Raw genomic sequence first — 23,456 nt, forward strand, 5'->3', positions numbered from 1 at the left:
AACAATATTCAGGCTCTTTACCTTCCATATAAGGTAATTCTATACATTATCTGGGTTAAGCCACATGTACCCAAGTACACCCTGCTGAATACTTGCAAGGCCTCCAAAGCAAATTTCTGTTTATTTATGCTTGCTCTTTGTTCTTCCTAGACTGCCCTTTTCCCTTCTCTTATTTGCCCAGATTTCCGCTATCCATTTTTCAAAACTTAGATTCAGTTGTCACCTATGGTGGAGGTTGCCTTATATGACACCAGCCATCCCCCATCAATTCAGATCATATCTCTCCCTGTCTGTTTGCCTATGTTGTGAATGGTCCTGCTTCTCCCGTGACAAATCAATGTTTGCTGAGTGATTGGCTAGACTGTAACTCCCTTGAGGAAAGGGACAGTAACTCATTTGACTTTGTATTTCCAGCACCCGGCATAATGTAATTCATTACACGCCAGGCACAGTGCTAACTGGTGTGGATCAGTGAATGACACCATCCACAGAGATAATCCGAGTCAAAACCATCAGCATCTCTTGGATCCTTCCTTCTTCCAGTTCCCACATCTAATCACTAAATTATTCTTAATTTTTTAGTTCACATTCTCTTTGAGAATTTGATAAAAACTTGGACTCTTCCCAAGAAAACTACACAATTACTATACGTTTTTACGTACAATTTATGGGGGTTTGCGAATAATTTGAAGTCCAACCCCCAGGTTAGTGGGCAGACACTGTGATGGACCTTGGGTGTACAATGATGAATAAAACTATACCATTGCTCTCAGTGAACTCTTCATATAGTTTTGAAGAATGATATATAATCACATAACCGCAACACACTATGATGAATGTGGAAACCCTGGTGGTGTAGTTGTTAAGAGCTACGGCTGCTAACCAAAAGGTTGGCAGTTCAAATCCACCAGGTGCTCCTTGGAAACGCTATGGGGCAGTTCTACTCTGTCCTATAGGGTCACTATCAATCAGAATCGGCTCGACAGCAACGGGTTTGGTTTGGTTTTATAACAAATGTAATATTCAAAGGGAGGAAACATTAATTCCGATTAAGATTTTCATAAGAGGTAGCATTTGATCTGAGCCTTGGAGGAGAAAAGATACAGTAGAAAATAAAAGTTTAAGGAAGCCCTATGGGAGAAAACCTCAAAAGCAAAGTAATTCTAATTTTAATACCATAACAGCAATATTTTATATTAGGCACCATTCTAAGTGATTTTACATATATTAATTCATGCTATACTTACAACAATCTAGTGAGGTAGGTACTATTATAATCCCCATTTTATTGATGAGGAACCTGAAGCACAAAGAGGTTAAGTAACTTGCCCATGTTTACACAGCTATTAAACATCACAATCAGAATTTGAACCTAAGCACCTAGCTCTAGAATCTGTGAGGCTAGTCTCCACAACTTATGTATTTTCTGAAAAATGAGAAATAAAATTCACTGACATATTTAAATACTAAGTCACCTCCACCCTGCTTGTGGTCCACCAAAATTCCCTAGATGTAGAAATTGAGACTTCTGGTCTACGAGAATTAAAATTGGCTCCTCTTGCTAAGCTGCAAACCTGGTGGCTTCCGCTGTGTGCAAGAACAATAACTAACCATTACTGGGAATTTACTGCATGTTAGGCACTGTGCTAGTCGTACTGCTTGCCTAATCACATTTTGTATCTCATAGCTCTACGGAGTTTGTTCTGTTATTAGCCACATTTTACACATGAGTTAACAGAAGCTTACAGAGATGATCTCCTCACCCCTCACAAAATCAATACTAGGAATTTGAAACAAGTTTTCTTAAGAAGCAGGTTTTGTATATCTGGCTTTGTTTTTCTCCCCACATCCCAAGGCCAAAGTGGTGACTCCCTGTATAAGTCTTTGCTTCTAACAGGTTGAAGTTACATTTAGCCCTTTTGTTCTATTCATCCTGCAGGGCCCTCCTGTGTTTACAGCAGGATATATCACACCTCCTCCCTCAGCTATCTTCTCTCCTGCCCACCCACTGTGAATGTGAGCTGTCATGCTAACAATCAGGCACTGGGGCCTCCCTCAGAAGGGTGTTCTAAACTAGTTGTTATAGGTAGGTCAATGCCATTCTCTTTGATACACTTCTCTTTGACCCACTTCTCTGCAGCCTACCAATCCAGTGCTGAACTATCGGTCCTCATGGCCAGCGGAGGGAAATGAAAGAAGGTTTCGATTTCACAGAGGAAATTTTCCTGTCTTTAGACTATCATTGTTAGTATTTCATAGCTGTGCATTGATCCCTTCTCCATACTCTTGAGAGATTTTGTAATCAAATGTTGTCCATTCCTCAGATTTGTCTCAGGAAAAGACAACTTTCAGTGCAGTTAGTGAGACCGAGGCATAATTACTGACCACGCTATCTAGTCTGAATCTGGATTTCCAGACTAAAAGCTACGTGTTTTGAGAAAGACATGTTTTTCCTCAGTGGTCAAAACAAGGATGTGAAATCATATGCCCCGAGGGGTGTTAACCAAGTGACCATCTTCGCTCCTCAAAATACACGTACTCAGGAAGAGTGCTGTCTGGGTGCTGTTGCCAACAAGAGATTTTTGCAAGATGAAAAAGAAAACACATGTAAGCATCTTGTGACCATAATGTAAGCATCCTGTAAAACTATGTGTAATCATTAACTATACTATTAATAATCAGTAACCAATCAGAGTGTGACTATTACAGCATTAATTCATTTTCCTGTAATTTCCCTCCCTAAAGTTTGGTTCCTCTTATTACCCCCATAAAAATACTTGTATAAAAAACTGTGCCAGGACTCCCTGGTTCCATCTACAATGGGCTATGTGGTTCCCCAGTTTCAATTGTTTTAAACCCTTAATAAACCTGTTTTAACTTGAAACAACATATTACGTTTTTCTCTACAATAGATTGAAACAAAACCAAACCCATGGCCGTTGAGTCGATTCCATCTCATAGCAACCCAACAGAACAGAGTAGAACTGCCTATAGGGTTTCCAAGGCTGTAATCTTTACAGAAGCCAACTGCTACATCTTTTTCCCACAGAGCAGCTTGTGGGTTCCAACCACCGACCTTTCAGTTAGCAGCCAAGCGCTTAATCACTGTGCCACCAGGGCTTTTATTTCTCAGATTAGATGAAGTAAAAGAAAATGCTCAATTTCCACTCTGTGTTTCGTTCTGAAAGGCTTGCTAGTACTTGGAGAAATGCATTAAAACTTTCTTCATCTTTCTGTTTTGATCCTTAATTACTAACTAATTTCTTGCATATTACTGCAAAGGGCATAGACTTGGAATTAGAAGACCTAGGCTCTGGGTATAGTTTTAAAAGTCACACAAGTCTTAGGTGGAATCCTAGAAATTCTGCTGTATTCTAGTTAAGTGACTATGGGCAAATCCTCAAACTCACTGAGTCAGTTTTCTCCTCTGTAAAATTGGTTTCAATAAAATACTAACCTCCTCCGTTTGCTGAGACAGAAATAAGCAAGCTATGTTAAGAGTTGTATTACAGAAATTGCTTTTTTGTTTGTTTAGTCTCCTGCATTAGATTACAAACTCAAGAAGCAGCACACATCAGCCTATGAATATTGAGCACCTACTATGTGCCAAGCACTCAGGAAACTAAGCTTTAAAAAAAAAAAAAAAGTGGTTCCTCAGCTAGTTGGTAGCACTGATAATCCTTAATGCACTTGTGCCTACTTGAAAACAATGCCTCTACATCAGTTTAGATCTGTTCCCCCCGCCCCACAAAACCCTGAAAGAAAACAGATAATTATGGGCCAATTTCTGAAGTAAATGAAGTGTTTAATTGATGTTTTCAAGTCTGTTTTCTGTACCTTTTCAGCCCTGTTGACAAAGCCTGCCTCTAGTGACAAAGCTTAGTCAATGAGTAACAGAAGCTTTCAGGACCTGGTCCTGAAAAGGAGGAAAGTAGGAAGAAGGAGAGCAGAAACCCAGGCAGAGATAACTGGGTAGTGTCAGAGGAAGAAGCAGCCCAGATAGATCAGCCAGAAGAATTGGATTCTCATTTTAACTCAGTCCCTTATCAACTTTGTTCACTCTTTCATCTTTTTCTGCTTTTTGGGGGATCAGTTGAGTATGACTCTTTTATCTCCTTTGTTATGCTTGCTATGCTAATAATGTACATCATTTTCCTGTTCTTGCTGTATGTACCTTTGCTATTCCTTGAGTATAAGCTATTTGTGTTCTGTGAGTCCTTGCAGCAAAGAAACGCTTAGGGTAATTAATACAGGTGTCTATAGTGTAACAGCTCACATTTCAAGATGAGGCTCATGCAGAGCCTCTTCCAAGTGTCTGTGGCCTTAAAGAGATAGAATCTGAAGAGCAGACCTTGGTAGAAGCACATGTATACTCACAATTGCAGAAACATTCCCATCATTCTAAACACACACAGAGAAAAGGCATTTAATATAAATAGCAACCAAGTGGAAGACTATTCCACCCAATACTGAGTGTCTGTGAACAAGCTATGAACTTTGGGTTAGACTTTTTTCCCACTGTTAAATGAGGAGTTAGGAAGGGAAGAAAATAATAAACTATTACTTTTCTGGCACTCAGTGAATATTTATGAATGTTATTTTATCCTTGAGGGTTATTATTCAACTTTTCACTCCCTTATTTGATCTTTGTTCTCATGACTACCTTAAAGTAGATAATACCAACCCCATTCTACAGATAAGTATTATGAGGCTCAGAGGGATTTTTCTGATTAACTTTAAAATTGATACATTTATTATCATTTAATAGTTAAGGCTTGTTTCAAGAAGTAAACATTTCAAAACAAGGGCTACATGAAGAAAAAAAATAATCCGAAAGGGTAAAGAAGATTGGAAATCACTGGCCTTGCTGTTACATAGCTGCAAATCAATAACTTTTGAGTGACTCATATTTTAACTGACTGGCCAGAGGGATCTTGAGCAGTTTTTCTCAAAGACAATGTGATTATTACTTTAACTGTCCTTCTGACCTTTTAGAAATGTAACATCTGAGAATAATAACTCCAGGTTCTTTTATATTTTCATTGTCTCATTCACTCTCATAACTTCAAATACAATATACAGGTTGATGACTTCTCAATTTATATTTCCAGAGTAAATCCTGCTGTGAAATCCAGACCCAAATATCCAGCTGCCTACCTGACCATCTCTATTGTAATGTCTCAAAAGCATCTCAAGCACAGCAGATCCGGAATCGTATTTACATTCCTCCCTCAGGCACCACTTCTTTTCCAGTGATCTATATATCCAAGGATAAAAATGTCTTGTCAATCAGAATAAGCTAGAAAACTTAGTCTTCTGTCACAACATAGCCTTCAGTTTTACTGCATGGATAACCACACCCAACCAAAACCATACCCGTTGCCATAGAGTCAATTCTGACACATGGCAACCCCATGTCTAGTGGTTTTGATTTCTATAATTTCCTTTGATTTTTTTTCTTAGCGTTTACATTTCTTTGCTTACATTACCTACCTGTTCTTGTAGGTTGGTTACTTTTTCTATCAGAGTTCTTAACGTATTACTCATAGTTATTTTAAATTTCCTGTTTCATAATTTCAACAACTATGCCATATCTAAGTTGGGCTCTAACGATTGCTTTGTCTCTTCAGACTGTGATTGCTTTTTTTTTTCCTCATTTGACTAAAGGTACAGTTTTTGCCTTATCATTACTTACCGAAACCAGTCATGTTTTATCAGGCAGTAGGAACTGAAGCAATAGGTCTTTAGTGTGAGGATTTATGTTAATCTGGCAAGGACTTGGGCTATGTTTAACGTTTGTGGTGGCTATAGGTACTAAAACCAAAACTTGCCGTCAAGTTCATTTTGACCCATAGCGATCCTATAAGACAGAGTAGAACTGCCCCATAGGTTTTCCAAAGAGTAGCTGGCGGATTCAAACTGCCAGTCTTTTGGTTAGCAGTTCAATGCTTAACCACTGGGCTTCAAATTTCCCTAGTGGCTTTATTTTTGTCTCTGCTCTTGACTTTGAGCTTCACTAAGTATACCTCCTCAGAGTCTATATCTTGCAGATTTTTGGGCTATAATCACCATTATTATACTGGAGTTCTGTTGGTAAAGTGTAGAGAAGAGAGTGTTCTATAAGATTCTGATTTAATCTTAGTCTTCTAGTGGGCCTGTGTCTTGGGGCTGTGACCTACACAAGTGTTTCTCCAGTAGTATAGTGCCCCCCACCCCACCCCCGCCACTGGCCACTCCTTCCCTGACTGCACCATTCCCAATCTATTTCTTTGAAGCCCTGACCTGTGTTGTGTGGCCTATACCCCTACCTCACCCCACCCCGATCTTTGGTGAAACAGAAAAGCTGAAAGAGGCTCGAGTGGGAGGAATTCCCTTCTTCCAGCTGGAAACAGGCTCTGGAAAAGTCCTTTCCCCTGGATTGTAGGGCTTTGTTTTGAATAAGGCTCTAGGCATGTTTCCCAGTCTTCAGTGTGAGAATTAGGTGGGGGTTCTTGGAGGTAAAACCCATAAATTTACAGGAAACACCCCTCCCTGCCCAAGATTGCAGCCCCCAAGAGTTTGTCACTACCAGCACAAGTCTATATGCAGTCTCCAGTCATTTCTAAAAGTTACCATTCAAGTGTTCCTACCAGTTTATGGATCTAGCTGCTTCTGCTCCTGGTAAGCAGATTTCTCCTGTGTCCATCTGGATTCACCTGTTTCTCCAGATTTGGGGGCTGTGATTTGCCCTGAGACTTCAGTTTTCTGATGGGTCCAACAAAAAAATTGTTTATTTTCCCTTTGTCTTTTTTTGTTGTTGTTGTTGTTATTGTAAGAATAGACGTGACCAGGGTCTTTATATACCAGAGTTGAAACCAGGAGCCCCATGTTAATTTTATCTATAAAACATATCCCCTCATGTTTCCATCTGTGGTCATCTTTACCTTTTCCTAATTCCTATTATGTATTTCATTGTTGCTCAGGCTTCCAGAAAAATGTCTAGGTATAGTTTAAATGAATTTTTGGTAAGAAGATAATTTTTTTTTTCCCAAAATGTCAGTGTGATTATCTAAGTTAAATATTAGTATTCTTATGGGAGCCATTCTAGACATAGTTTGATGAAATTAACGGAAGATGAGAACTACTGATAAAGAATTTAATCAAGATTAATACCTTCATTTTAAAAGGTTGATAAGGTGGGTAAGCACATTAATGGTTTCATACATTAAATCTTTTGGTGCTAAGAATTGATGTCCTTGTCCAACCTAGGTAAAGAATGTTTATTTCTTGGCAGAAACAAGATTATTTATAAATTGAAAAATAGTGGTAATTTTTCTCATTTGACAGAAGGTACAATTTTTGCCTCAAGCCCTTATCTAGTGGCTCTTTGTGTATTGGGCTGTTTCTAAATCAGTCAAAATTTAACAGGAATGGGGAGGGATTAATTATCATAGAGCCTCCTTTTCTTTAAAAAATAGATTTGCCAGTTGAAAACACATCGCTTAGTACAAATAAAATGTCTTATAAAACATTATTCACCACACAATTCTTTTTTAAACATATATATGTAATGTTATATATACATCTTTTAAAAATTAGATATAACAAAAATATGGAACAATTACATGGGATTCTTTTTTCTTTTGTCCTTTTTGTTTACTTGTCTTTTTTGAATTGTATATAATGAACAAGTAGTACTTTCGTGAAGACAACTGTAGATATTAAAACAAAACAACCAATTTATAAAATTAGAGAACTTCAATAACATGTGGGGTTTGTTTATTAAGCCAATTCCTAATTTCTTCAGTTGAGGAAATGGAAGCAGAGAAAAACCAAACATCCCATTTTCATGAATATTTTCCTCTCCCATTTTTATCAGAATAATAACTATTTTTAAAGACCGAACTCAAATATGCATAGCTTTGGCATCTCTATTATAGCATATCTTACGTCTTCCAACAACTGTTAAGTTCTTAAAGTAGAACAACAATAATCAGGAGGAGGAAGGAGAAAGAGAGGCTGGAGCGAAGATAACAGCTTCTGCTTACCATTTGTCAGGCACTTCACTATGTACCTTACTTATGTTATTTTAAGTAATCCTCACAACACCTTCATGATGTAAGTATTGTTCCCATTTTGCAAATGAAGAAAAGGAAAATTAAATAGGTTAAGAAATTCTTTTACCAATTGGCCTTGTCACAACCAATAAAACCAAAGTCTTCACACAAGCCTATGTTTCTCCAATAATTGATGTATATGAGGTACTCAATAAATATATGTTTAATAACTGAGGTAATATAGGGAGCATTTGGTATTCATGGACCGGAGGCCAGCTGATTCACAAATAAAAACCAACTTCAACCACAAACTAGTGTTTAATATATAGATTCTGTAAGAAAATAGAGGAGCCCTGGTGGTGCAGTAGTCAAGCACTCAGCTGCTAACCAAAAGGTCAGCGGTTCAAATTCACCAGCTGCTCCTTGGAAACCCTATGGGAAAGTTCTACTCTGTCCTATAGGGTCGTGAAAATGATTGTCACTGCTGCCATCAGGCTTCCTTGCTGTCTTCTTTCAACATTTTGAAAATGTTTCTTCAAAAAAATTTTTTGAACCATTATCATTTCCTTTTTAGACACTGCCCTCTCTACCTATACACTAATCTTTTATCTCCTAGCTTAAACTTTACAGGTAAATAATAATAGTTTGAGTCCCTGAGTAGTGGAAACAGTTAACATGCTCAGCTACCAATCAAAAGGATGGAGGTTTGAGTCCATCCAGAAGTGCCTCGGAAGAAAAATCTGGCACTCTACTTCTAAAAAATCAGCCACTGAAAGCTCTATGGAGCACAGTCCTACTATGACACAAATGGGTTGCCATGATTCAGAATCAACTTGACAGCAAGTGGTTAACAATAGCTTACTTATTTAGTACTTCCATAAATATTATCATGCTGGATTATGCATTTTGAAACAAGTAGGTCAGATATTATTACACCCATTTTAAGGTGAGGAGGCTGAGTTCCAAGAAGTTCAGTGATTTTCTTATAGTTATACTATTAAACAGCAGAGCTAGGCTTCAAACTGAGTTATTGGACTTCCTATTTAGTATTTTTTCCTCTGTCTTATATGGCCTATCAATGCAAAGCCATTCTCTTTGTTAACAACCAACTATATGTTCTCCTACAGCTTGAGTTTCTACTGCATTCTTTCTATTTTCTGGATATTTTGATCCCTTAATTTTTTAGCTTCTGCGTCAGTCAGGGTCTTTAATTTCATGCAACAGAAACTAACTCTAGTTGATTTAAACAGGTAAAGAATTTGCTGAGAGGATGTTTGATTGCTCACAGAATCACAGAGAAGTAGGTTCAGAAACAGCAAAACAAGGGAGAAGGGAGGCAGCCAAGACCTCTGCCAAAACCATACCATAGAACATAGGATGCCCCGCAGAGTGGTTACCTCTGCTGCCCCTGCTGCCCCTGAAAACTGTTATATTTTTATAGCAACTGCCATTGCCCATTACTAGAGTGGTTTTCCATTGTCCTGGCTCCTTTGTGACACTGTCTCCTGTTTCAAATTCTTGTATGGGTATGTCTGATTGGCTGAGTATTTATCATGTGGTCATAATCTACCTTCAGGAAAAGTTGAGAAACCCAATATTTTTACTTTTGACCTCTGTCATGGGAGGTGGTAGGGTCCCTGCGTGGCACAAATAGTTTGCACTCAACTACTAGCCTAAAGGTTGGCGGTTAGAACCCACCCCATAGTGCCATGGAAGAGAGGTCCAGTGATCTGTAAAGATTACAGCTAATCAGGCCCTATGGAACAGTTCTACTCTGTAACACATGGGGTCATCATGAATAGGAATCAACTCAATGGCAAGGGTTTTTTTTTATTTTATCATAAGAGGTGAGCTCTGCCTCCCAAAACTCATTATGCACACACTTCACTAAATATAACTCGAGGGTTAAAATAATTGAATTTTCCCCAGCAAAAGAAATGACCAAATTCCAGTATTGACTCCAATTTAGTTTTGTGTTTTCTTTGTCTGTGTTGAGTTTTTGGGGACAACAAACATATTTAATTTACAACCATGACTCAACAATTGTCACTCAACCAATAATTACTCTCATTCTGCAGAATTCTGTAGAATCTAAACTTGTCAGGTAAGTTTCACTCATCTCTCCAATTCCTTTTTCAAAGTTGTCCTATAATATTTCTTTCAAATGAGTGAGCTTCTTCAGGGTCTGACAGCATGAGTTAGTGCTGTACACAATATTTTCGAAGTGTGAAGAATTTATTTATCATCTTCCCATGTCTCCAGGATTTTAAGATATGCCTTGTTATTTAAAATCAAAAATTTCAAGTATTTCTTTTATAAACAATTTATTTCTGGATCTGAGTAACCCTTTCCTCTGCAGTATTTTTGAACAGTGGCTCCGAAGATACCGTCCTCTTCAAGAAGTTTATCCAGAAGCCAATGCACCCATTGGACATAACCGGGAATCCTACATGGTTCCTTTTATACCTCTCTACAGAAATGGTGATTTCTTTATTTCATCTAGAGAGCTGGGCTATGACTATAGCTACCTACAAGATTCAGGTACAGTTCAATTTCTTTCAGATAAATTGCTGAATCTAGTGTGACAAATTTCTTGTAAGAGTACGAAGTCTTATGTTTCTACAATGTTATCCCCAAACCCTTTAAATCTGAATTGGTATTTCACTAGCCTCCCTATTCCAAGTTTCAAATGTTACCTGGTATGGGATAAAACCAGTGAATCAATCTGAGTGCAAGGAAGGTGCATTAAAAAAGGCAGTATACCTTAACTAATATAGATGAAGCCTGATAGAGAAATGCCATTCCTCTTAATAACTAGTTCATTTTTAGGTATGAATTTAAAAACATTTTTCAAGTCTACTACCATGCTAGTTGTTTTTCTAGGCAATTTTCTTCATTTATTTATTCTTTCTACATACATTTGTTGAATGACTACTTTGAACAAGGCATTGTGTTAGATACTATGGACACAGTGGTAATTGGCGTAATCTCTGTCTTCATAGAGCTTACATCCTAATGGAAGAAAGAATCCTTAAACAGCTACTTACCTAATTACTCATTTATTTATAGATGTGCCTACCTTTAAGAGTCAATGAGGTAACATTTTCAGAGGAGATCAATATGACAGGCAGCATTAACGAGTTGAAAAGGAGAGATACCAGTTAACCAGTTGCCAGTGAGTTGGCTCTGACTCATGTCGTCCCTGTGTGTGTCAGAGTAGAATTGTGCTCCATAGAGTTTTCAGTGGCTGATTTTTCAGAAGTAGATCACCTGACCTTTCTTCTGAGGAGCCTCTAGGTGGACTCGAACCTCCAATCTTTCAGTTAGTAGCCGAGCATATTAAGAGTGCATATTTCAGAAGAAATAGCAGGTGCCAATTTGGCAAGAAGAATGAGAGGCTGAGGCTAAACCCTACAAAGGCTTGATTATGGATTTTGTTCATATTGTTAGAACAATGGAAGCCAATGATGAGGTTTAAGCAGATAGATCATGGCCAAATTTGAGTTTCAAATTTGCTGTAGTGTGCAGAAAGTTTTGTAGGAGTTGCAAAGCAGATGCAGGAAGGTCAGTGAAAACACTATTGCAAGAGTTGAGGAAAGAGGTGAATGCAGTTTGGATTGCAGTGGTGGTGGCAGTAAGTGACATAGAGAAGCATGAAAAATTTTATAATATTTTGAAGATAAAATTTACAAAATTTGGCAAATGACGTGTGTATTGATGAGGAAGAAGGGGACATTAGGGATTATCTTTAAGCTGTCTTGCCTGTGCAACTGGTGAATGGTAGTTCCATTCACTGACATAGGGGCAATAGGAGCAGGGATAGACATGGAAGGATGATTATGGTTCTATATGTAATATGCTGAGATTGGGTGATGGGAAACACCACGATGCAGATGTCCCTGGGGCAGCTGAGTATACAGGTCTGAAGCTCAGAGAAGAGCTCCAGCCTGGAGATAATAATGCTAAAGACATCAGCATATAAATTGTTATCTTAATCTTCACACAACCCTATGAGGTAGTGATTTTTATTCTATTTTACATGTTAAGTAAACTGAGAGTCAGAAAGATTAAGTGACTAATTCTAAATCACAAAGGTAGTAAGTGGCAAATATAGAATCCAAAACTAATTATCTCTCTACTACTTCACAGAAGAGAGAGTTCCCTTTAGTCCTTGTATTCTTTCTGCAAATATACTCCATCTCATTGTTCCTGCTCTAGCAACAAAATGGGTGTATTTTACTAAAAAGATGACAAAAACCATTACGTGAGAGGGAGAGAAGGTCTGAAGGTACTTATCTCTAATTCAATTAAAAGAAATGAAATTTATTTGAAATGTTTAATCTATCTACAGTAATTTTTATACAGCTGTGAATTTACAAAGTTAAATTTAGAGAGGTACGACTTCCAAATAAGCCACAACAAATATCTGTTTTCTATTCTCTGAATTATTCTCTTTTTGCTTCTGTTTTACTTTCAGGGAGTTTAAAATTTGTTTGTATTACTTGCTAAACTTTTAGCTTACTAAAAAAAACTGCTTTAAATTTTCTTCATGTAATTTAGTTCAAGTGGTTCATTATTCATCATTTAGTCATTCAAGTTTATAATTACTTAAGTGTTTTCTGTAAAAAAAAGCTTCTGATGTCTGACATTTGTCAAACATTTTCTCCTATAATCAAATCAAGTGATGTTTTGAAAAATTGAGTAGGTTATTTTGTTGGAGCATAACTGATGAAAAAGTGTGCCCAAAAAGCTTTGACAAAGAGGATCTGTGTCTTCCTGCTTTCTGTGTGGTACTTTCTCTGTTGAGAGCTTCCTTCTATTACAAAAGACCTGGAAATTTGAATTAAAAAATGAGAGGGGAGACCATGTGCACAGTTACTAGAGTGTTTCATTCTGCAGATGGGATTTGATGAGTGTTCTGTTATTTATGGATTTGTTCAGTAGCTGTCCTGGCTATGTGTACATGTGTGCACGCAGTTCCTTCTGCCCAGGATGGCTTGCCATCAGCGTCACACCCCTGAAGTTCTAACTCATTCTTTTATTCAGTGCGATAATCATCTTCTGGGATGCCTTCCCTGAGCCCCTTGGCAGACTTTCCCCGTGATCCCATTGTATCTTTTACATATTTTTATTAGAACAACATTACTATTGAAATAATTTGTTTGTCAGTCTACCTTCTCTTCCAGTTACCATTTCTCTCAGGGCAGGGACTTTGTCTTATTTATCTTTTCATCCTTGGTGCTTAGACCACTGGCTGGCCTGTTGTGTATCTCAGTTAATATATATATTTTTTAATCAATGAACGCATAAATAGAACAAAAGATTAAACAAATGATAAAATACCTACTCTCAAGCCCTTGTGATTGAGTCATAAAAATAAAACATGCATACAAATCATTATGGAATCCCTGGGTGATGCAAGCGGTTAAGCACTCAGATGCTAACTAAAAGATTGGAGGTTCAAAATCTACCCAGAGATGTCTCAGAAGAAAGGCTTGATGATCTACTTCCAAAAAATCAGCCACTGAAAACTCTATGCAGCATAATTCTACTGGTACATATGAGGTCACCATGAGTTGGAATCAACTCAACAGCAACTGGTAATAAGTAATTATAATACATGGGCAAATGTGCCAGTGTCACAGGAAGCAAAGAAACAAAATTATCTGAGAATCCAGAAGAGGGAGCTGAGCCAATGATCAAAGCATGTTGGAGAAAGAAACTTTTTTGTTGAAAGCTAGTTGAGAGATCAATGAAATAATTAGCGGAATAACAAGAATTAATAACATTTATAAGTTGCTTACTATGTGCTAGGCATTCTACCAAGACAATACATACATTACCTAGTTTAATCACTATTGGCAAAGCTTTTAAGTGGCAAATACCTAATTTATTAAATTGGGGCAATGATCCCTAACTACCTCATGTATCTACTGTGTGGATAATAAGGCATGTGAATGCACTTTGGAAATGCCAAAGCAAAAACAAATAGAAGATTATACGAATATTTCCTAGAGAGTGGGCGACAAGGGAAATGACACTTTATGTAGATGCAGATGATAGGAAAAAATGATGACATTAAGAATAAAAAGGTGCGTTTTGGTGTTCAAAAGCAGACAGTTGAGAAAAAAGTGTTTGAATTTTAGTATGAAGGCATTGAGAAATACAAAGAAGGTTTCAAAGAAAACAATCCCTTGGTAAAAGTAAAAATTGAGACCATTTGGAATGGGTTGCTCAAACGGTTAAGCCTGCAGCTACTAACTGAAAGACTGGTGGTTCAAACCCACCTAGAAGTGCCTCCAAAGAATGGTCTGGTGATCTGGTTCCAGAAGGTCACAGCCATGAAAACCTTATGAAGCACTGTTCTGCTCTGCACATCTGGTCACCATGAGTTGCAATTGACTTGACAGCAACTGTTTTTTTTTTGGTTAAATGAACTGAAGCAGAGAAATAATGATAGACTGGAGAACAGAAAGAGATGTAGAAATAGTATTGAAAAATTGTGAAAGCACTTGAGCCTGAGCTAGGCCTAAAACTATAGAGGAAATAATATTTACTAAGCAATCTGTATGTGGCCTGCACTCTGCTAGGCACTGTAAATGTATTACATATTGAAGCTGACTAACAGCTATGCATTTGTAGTCCCATTTTCAAAATAATTTTAAAATCTACTACAAAAACAACTTTCGTATATGATGAAAATGATTTTTCACATTCTTTTGATTTCCTTTTTATTTTAGCTTTGTTATATTTTATTTTTTGGATTTAAATTTAATGTTATTCAAAGCTACAGACCTTTTTCATTATATTTTAAAATGTTAATCCATTGAGAATTATTGTCCCTTCTTGATTAAGGGAAACATTGTATTGCAGTATTTTTCCAATTATGCTTAATAGAGTCTAAGAGTTTTAGAGATGTTTTAGTGATGACTGGCAAAAAAATGGTGCCAGGGACGGGAGAGGAAACAATAGCAGAAAAAATGGACAAGCCCTACTGCTCCTGCTTAAGCCAGGGAGGCTTCACTTTTATCTTCTTTGAATATTTGGCTTTGATATAAAATTAGTTTTTAATACATTCTCCTGATTAAAAATAATTGAAGAATTTTGCTTTTATTCTTCTGAATAATGGTGAATGGTGCAACTCTTTTAAATTTTACTTACAGTTGCTACCCATTCTTCCCATGATAGATAGTTTGTTGTGGTTGCTAAACGCCATCCAGTCAGTTCAGACTCATAGTGACTCTATGCACAACAGAACCAAACACTGCTGGGTCTTGCGCCATCCTCACAATCATTGCTATGCTTGAGCCCATTGTTGCAGCCACTTTGTCAATCGTCTTGTTGAGGGTCTTCCTCTCTTTCACTGACCCTCTGCCTTAACAAGCATGATGTCCTTCTCCAGGGACTGGTCTCTCCTGATAACATGTGCAAATTACCTGAGACAAAGTCTCACCATCCTCACTTCTAAGGAGTATTCTGGCTGTACTTCTTCCAAGACAGATTTGTTTGTTCTTCTGGCAGTCCATGGTATATTCAATATGCTTTGCCAATATCATAATTCAAAGACATCAATTCTTCTTTGGTCTTCCTTATTCAAGATAGTTTACTAAGTAAATATTCTTTTTTTCCTTGGTTTGTGGATCTCATTTCTATTCCATATTAAATTTACTTTTAATTGTAATCCCAGAGCATCTTACGGTATTTACTCTATGTTTCTCTGTTGTTGTTAGATGCCATCAAGTCGGTTCCGACTCATAGTGACCCTATGTACCACAGAACTAAACACTACCCAGTCCTGAGCCATCCTCACAATAGCTGTTACGCTTGAGCCCATTGTTGTAGCCACGGTGTCAGTCTATCTTGTTGAGGGTCTTCCTATGTTTCTCTGTAGTAGGGAGATAATTAACTTTTAAAAGATAATTAGGACTTCTGAAATACAAATACAGAAACTTCATAGGAGTGAGATTAGATAAAAAGGGAATTTGTTGGCTTACAAAAATCTAAGGAAAGGATGAATATTCAAACTGTAAGAAAGACCAAGATACAGCTGAGCCTTAGGACCAGCATCAGCCAGGGAACTAATGCCCTAAAGACTCTCTCTCTTTCTCTGGCTCCTGTCTCATCCTATGTCTGTCCTCAGCTACTGAGTCTGCTGGCTCTCAAATCTAGCACAGTAAATTCTAAATAATGATTCCAATTAGCCTATTTCGTGTCACAAGCCAAAACAAACCAAACCCATTGCTGTCGAGTTGATTCCGACTCATAGTGATCCTATAAGACAAAGTAGAACTGCCCCATTAGGGTTTCCTAGGAGTGGTTGGTGGATTCAAACTGCTGACTTTTGGTTAGCAGCTGAATGTTTAACCACTGCACCACCAGGACTCCGTCAGGAGCCCACATATGTACTAATCAATTATACCCTGGGAACAGGGCCATGAAAGAATATTATAGTTTCTGCATCAGTGGGGGCGGGGAGGGAGGGATGAGGAGCAGATATGTTAATTAAGACATCGGTTCAAATTTTCTTGACTTAAATGAGTTAGAAGTTTGTTTATTGTTCAGATTGCTCATGACAGTTGAGGAGATAAAACTTGCTCAAATAGCAGTCTGGGTATGGTATATAATCAAATATCTACATAATTTTAGAGACAAGAGCTGCTCAATCCTTGTAGCTCCACAATCCCTAGGGTTTGCCCTGGACCACATGGTCTGTGAGGGCATACCAATACTGTATCTGCGTTCTAAGTAGCATGAAGAAAAAAAAAGGGATGGGGGGAGTGGGGGGAGAAGACCTACCCTTCCTTTTTTTTTCTCTAAAATTAAACTTTTTATTTAAGATGGTAGCTCTCAAAATTCTAAGTTTTCATGCAGTTGTAAGAAATAATAGAGAGAGATCCCACGTAGACTTTACCCAGCTTACCCCAATGATAGCAATTTGCAAAACTCCAGTACGATATTCACAACCAGAATATTGACACTGAAACAGTCAAGATACAGAACACGTTTCCCTTTTATAGCTACAGCCATTTCTCTTCCATACCACCCTTCCTTCCTTAATCTCAAGCAACTACTAATCTCTTCTCCATTTCTAAAATTTTGTCATTTCAGGAATGGTATGTGGCTTTTTTCACTTGGCACAATTCTTTGGAGATTCATCAGAGTTGCTGTGTGTATCAGTAGTCTGTTCCTTTGTATTTCTGAGTAGCATTCCATGACATAGATATACAACAGTTTCTTTGACCATTCAACCATTGAAGGACATGTGGGTAATTACCATTTTTTGACTGTTAGGAATAAAGCTGCTATAATATTCATGTATAAGTTTTCGTGTGAACCTAAGTTTGCATTTCTATGGGATAAATGCCTAGGAGTGCAATTGCTGAGCTATATGGTAATTGCATATTTAGTTTTTTAAAGAAATTACCAAACTGTTTTCCAGAGCAGCTGTACAGTTTTATATTCCTACCAGCAACATATAAGTAATCCAGTTTCTCTGCATTCTCACCAGCATTTGGTATTGTCACTATTTTGATCAGTGTATAGTGATATCTCATTGTGGTTTTAATTTGCATTTCCCTAGAGGCTAATGATGTTGAACATCTTTTCATGTGCTTATTTACTATCTGTAATCCCCATCAGTGAATTGTCTGTTCCTGTCTTTTGCCCATTTTTCTAATTGGATTTTTTTTTTTTAATGTTGAGTTTTGAAAGTTATTTATATGTTTCAGATGCTAGTCATTTGTTGGATATATAATTTACAAATACTTTCTCCCACTTATAGTTTGCCTTTTCATCTCTTCACAGGGTCTTTAACACAACAAAAGTTTTTAATTTTGACGAAGTCCATTTTATCTATTTTTTCCTTTTATGGATTATGTTTTTTGTTGTCTAAGAACTTTTGGCTTGGCCCTAGAACCTAAAGATTTTCCTTTTTTGTTGTTGTTGTTGTTCTAAAATTTTTATAGTTTTACGTTATAGATTTAAGTTTGTGATCCAGTGTAAGCTAACTTTTTGCATAAGGTCTGATGTTTAGGTTAATTTTTACTTTTTTGCCTATGGATGTCCAATTGCTCCAGTACCATTTGTTGAAAGGACAATTTCACCTACACTGAATGGCTTTTACACCTTTGTAAAACATCAGTTTCGCGTGCTTTTGTGGGTCTATTTCTGTGTTCTCTATTCTGTTGTATTGATTTATGTGACTATTCTTCCACACTGTCTTGATTGTTGTATAACCATAACCATTGCCATCGAGTCAATTCCAACTCATAGTGACCCTATAGGACAGAGTAGAACTGCCCCATAGGATTTCCAAGAAGTGGCTGATTCTAACTTCTAACCTTTTGGTTAGCAGCAAAGCTCTTAACCACTGTACTGCCAGGGCTCTTAAATTAGGTAGACTGATTCTTCTTGCTTTATTCTCCTGGGATTTTGAAAGAATAACCTTAAACCTGTATATCAGTTTGGGGAGAATTAACATCTTAACTGACATCCACGAACACAGACTGTCTCTTCTTTTATTTAAATCTTCTTTGATTTCTTTTATCAGAGTTGTGTAGTTTATGCATACAAGTCCCATACATCCTTTGTTATTTTACACCACAAAAAAATTTTTTGAGCAGTTGTCAATAGTATTGTATTTTAATTTTTACTGTCCACATATTCAGTGCTAGTATATGAAATATATTTGATTTTTGTATGTTTGTCTTCTATCCTGTAACTTTACAGACTTTAATTAGTATTAGAAGGCTTTCTTTTTGTAAGTTTTTTGCAATTTTCTATATAAATGATCATGTCATTTGCCAAATAGGGACAGTTTCTTTTTTTCCATTCTGATCTACATGACTTTTCTTTTCTTTATTTAATTTATTGCACTGGCTAGGACTTCCAATTCAACAACAAACAAGAGTGATGAGAGGAAACAGCCTAACATACCCTTTCTTTTTAAGGCATAAAAGTTACACATATTACTTCTGCTCAAGACTTAGTCACATATCCGTAATTTCCTGCAAGGTAGGTCCAGGATGCACTCTTCTTTCCATTTGTATCACCAAATCGCTCTTTTATAGAGCATCGTCTAAAAATAAACTACTCTTTTATACAACAACTGCTGTAAGTAAAGTGCTCTTTTATAGAGAATCTGTTCATATCGAACAAATATTAAGTGAGGACGTCTTCATTTACTCAAATCTTATAGCATTTCCTAAGTAGATGCTATAATTATAGCATTGTCTTCATTAACTCAAAATTTTATTTCCTAAATAGAGTCTATGATTATATACATATAAATGTTAAACATCTCTCTAATTTAACTGCTCAAACTAAAACCCATTGCTGTCAAGTAGATTCTGACTCATAGTAACCCCGTAGGACAGAACTGCCCCACAGGGTTTTCAAAAGATGTGACCTTTATGGAAGCTGATTGCCACATCTTTCTCCGACAAAGTGGGTGGTGGGTTCGAACTACAGATCTTTTGCTTAGCCGGAGAGTGTATAACCACTGCACTATGAGGGCCCCGGAATTTAACTGTTGAGTGCCTTAAATATGAGGTTGATAATGGGAATATTTCTTTTTTATTATGTTTATTTCTTTAGGTTATGGTTAATACATCTGAAACGTTAATTTGTGTAATCCTTATTCAACAACATTCTATCCCTTTTAATATCTGATCATGGATTTCCTAAATATATGATCATATCAACTATTAATTACTTCCAGTACTTTTTAGTAACACTCTTCCTAATTATATAAGTAAAATACTTTCATTTTAGATTATGGAAAATTCAAAAAGGGAATAAATACAAAATAAAAGTCTCCCAAAATCCCACTGCTCAGATTAATCACCAGTTTTGTTTTTTCTTCTATTTTTCTACAAACACACAAATATGTTATCAAATATGTTTTAATTAATTTCATTTTATTAAATAATATAAACATGTTATTTTAAAAGCCAGAGAGTACTCCAAAGTTTATAACCCATCACCCCCCCACCTCCTTCCCCAGCATAATGCTCCCAACATGATTTAACTATTTTTACTATCTATTCTGCTACTTACAGAATAAATATTTCTAAATAATAGGTAAATATTACTATCTCTTAATTCATTAAATTTATCTCTGCAGTTTCTCATATACTAAATAAAGATTTAGCTCTCTTACAACCCCACTTCTCTTTCCTCCAATTTCTCAGTATAGTATATCATCGTTTGAGGTCAAATTCACATCCAGAATTTTTTTTTCTTATTACTTTACTGTCATGGATTGAATTATGTCCCCCCAAAAATGTGTGTATCAATTTGGTTGGGCCCTGATTCCAAGTATTGTGTGGTTGTCCTCCATTTTGTGATTGTAATTTTATTTTAAAGAGGATTAGGGTAAGATTGTATAACACCCTTACTAAGGTCACATCCCTGATCCATTGTAAAAGGAGTTTCCCTAGGGAGTGGCCTGCACCACCTTTTATCTCCCAAGAGATAAAAGGAAAGGGAAGCAAGCAGAGAGTGGGGGACCTCATACCACCAAGAAAGCAGTGCCAGGAACAGAACGTTTCCTTTGGACCTGGGGTCCCTGCACAGAGAAACTCCTAGTCCGGGGGAACACTGAAGAGAAGAAGGCCGACAGAGAGAGAAAGACTTCCCCAGGAGCTGATGCCCTGAATTTGGACTGCTAGCCTACTTTACTGAGAAGAAATAAATTTCGCTTTGTTAAAGCCATCCACTTGTGGTATTCCTATTAGAGTAGCACTAGATGACTATAACATTTACTATGTAAATATTATTCACAGTTGAGCCAAATACTGTACTATGAATACATTTCCTTTCTTGCATTACCTTTTCCCTTTTGTTTGATTTTTAAAGTACCCATTACTACTTATACCAAACTCTTTAACAAGAATGTAATTGTTTTCCTTGGTAACACCCTCTGGATAGCTCTCATCTCCCTGCTCCACACCTACATCCTGGGAATGTTCACCATCTTTTCTGGGCCCAATAACAAATTCATTCACTCAGTAAACATTTTTAATCCTCTCATATGTGTTTCAGACACTGTACCAGATGCCAGGATTCCAGAAATAAAAATGATTAAAACAGTTTTGGCCGTCATCAAGCCAGTTTATATTAATAGAGACGGCAGCTACATAAATAAACAACTTGAATATAGTGTGGTGGGCACAATAATTGAAAAATCGTTAAGGTTATACCTATAAAATATTTGATGTTTAATGCTTGTGGAATTGAATATAAAAAGGCTCTAAAGGAACTCATGGCAGTTGAGGAAATAAATTGTTCATGAAACAATTCGAGAACAGGGTAAGGGAACCCAGAAGGTATATTATGCCTGCAGTGTATGTATCAGGTTATCAAAGCTAGATGAATTCAGAGGTAGAAAGGTTCTTATGGGCAGTAGTAGTCAGGGTTATTGTACCTTCCCAATGGCATCTTATATGGTTTGAAGCATTACAAATAATCAGAATGTTAGAAATTATTCTTTGCTCAGAATTACTTAAAAATATAATTGGTTGAAATATGTTATTTGGGGATTTTAAATTGTGACTTTCATGAATGCAGAAACTGTTCTAATGTCCTGGGGGTTCTTGTGAGCATCCTAAGATTCCAGAGCATTTGTTAGTATTTTAGTCCATTTATGTTTGTGAGATAATTAAAAGACTGGATTATGGGATGGTTAGTGGTATACCACGGTTCTTATAGATAATCAGATTTTTATAAGACCAGCAGAAAGAACTGTGAATAATTCATATTTAATTGAGTGCATACTATATACAAGCACTGTGATAACTACAGGCATTACCTGTAAACTTTAAAACATTACAACAAGGTGGTATTGTTTTCCTAGTTTGCTGAAGAAGAAACTAAAAGTTATGGGTATTAAGGTGTAAATTTCCCAAGATCCTGTAGCGAGTAAAGAGCAGAGCTGGCATTGAAACCCAGCCGTCTGACTCCAAACTACTATGCAGTAATAATAATGATAAAGATTGACGATGCTGCTGCTGATGACAATGACAAAGTAGAAACATTAGAATGTCTTTCTCTTTCAGAACCAGACTCCTTTCAAGACTACATTAAGTCCTACTTGGAACAAGCCAGACAGATCTGGCAATGGCTCGCTGGGGCGGCTGTGGTAGGGGCCGTCCTCACCGCTGTGCTGGGAGGGCTCGCCAGCCTGCTGTGTCGTCGCAGGAGAAAGCAGCTTCCTGAAGAAAAGCAGCCCCTCCTTATGGAAAAAGAGGATTATCACAGCTTGTTGTCACAGAGCCATTTATAAAAGTGTCAGGCAATAGAATAGGGTCGTAAAAGCCTGATCTCACTTTAACTCAAAGTGATGTTCAAGTTCATTCTCAGAATTGTAATCTAATACATGGTGGACCTCCACCGCACCCATTCAAGTAGCACACATTAATGCTTGCCTTGCTGTTTATGCTCAGCCTTCTTACAGTTTCCCCTAATCCCACGTTTCCAAGAAAATGATGCCATTTGATAGAATAATTCTTACAAGTATCTGAATTAAAGTGCTCTTATAAAAAGGTGTTAGAATAATTTTGATTTGTGCCTTCTGATTATTTAACAGCATATTTCTTTTTTAGTGCCCCCCTCTTTCTTTGGTTTTAATAAAATAGTAACCAATTTACATTAGCAGATTCCTTTGAGCTTGGAAAAATATATGTTTTTCTCAAAATGCATACTATTCCCCTGTATTTTACATTCCTTTCCAAAATGTGTTGTGCACCTCAAATAGAAGACAATCTCCAGCTCTTTCCTGCCATAGCACTGCCTATACTTTTTCAGGTCGCTAAGAACAAGGGCCTTGTCCTTGCAACAGATCTAAGTGCCTGTCTCAAGAGGTATCTATGAAATACGTTGATGACGATAATAATAAGCCTATTAACAGCTTTCTTTTCTAAAAATTTTATTTTATTAGAAAATGTTTAAAATGTTACAAAACATTGCAAAAAAAATTAAGAACAATTATCTGAATATCAGCCTGTCTGCAGATTTAGTAAAAGAACTCATTTCCATTTTCCTTGGCTATTAAGACCTTAAATTAGGATGTCCAGATAATCCCTCTACCTGAATTTTTGGGCCCAGTTGAATTTCTAAAAATAGTCCAACTGATACTACATTTTTATTATATAGCTATGTATAGCATAAAAGACAAGCACCATGGATGGAAGTTACAGAGAGCCCAGTTTGGTCCAGTGAAAGGAAAAACTGTCTAGCACTCAGAGCTTGCCAAAACTGGAATGGACATTCTTCAAAAATAATAAGGGGCCACTGGAATTCTTCATATATAGGATTAGATGGCTAATTTGACTTAGATTCTGTAGAGAAAATATAATCATTGAGTCTATAATATACTTACTTAAATTGGCTCTAGTCTCTAGACAACTCCCTCCCCATTTT

The 23,456-nt window shown here is 36.9% G+C and overlaps 1 protein-coding gene across 1 annotated transcript in view; it reads left to right on the forward strand.

The window, feature by feature from the left end:
• The window catches only part of TYR (tyrosinase), a gene marked incomplete at its 5' end in the record, with an annotated part of 120,843 nt that extends 98,515 nt beyond the window's left edge, over positions 1–22,328 (forward strand). Inside the window, 3 exons of the mRNA XM_004390486.2 lie at positions 9,223–9,286; positions 10,378–10,577; positions 22,094–22,328. Of these exons, the coding sequence (XP_004390543.1) occupies positions 9,223–9,286; positions 10,378–10,577; positions 22,094–22,320 (491 nt within the window). The remainder of the gene's footprint in view (positions 1–9,222; positions 9,287–10,377; positions 10,578–22,093) is intronic.
• Between the last annotated feature and the right edge of the window lie 1,128 nt (positions 22,329–23,456).

The sequence above is a fragment of the Trichechus manatus genome, unplaced genomic scaffold (genome assembly GCF_000243295.1).
Source record: "Trichechus manatus latirostris isolate Lorelei unplaced genomic scaffold, TriManLat1.0 scaffold00302, whole genome shotgun sequence".
Classification (NCBI taxonomy): Eukaryota; Metazoa; Chordata; class Mammalia; order Sirenia; family Trichechidae; genus Trichechus; species Trichechus manatus.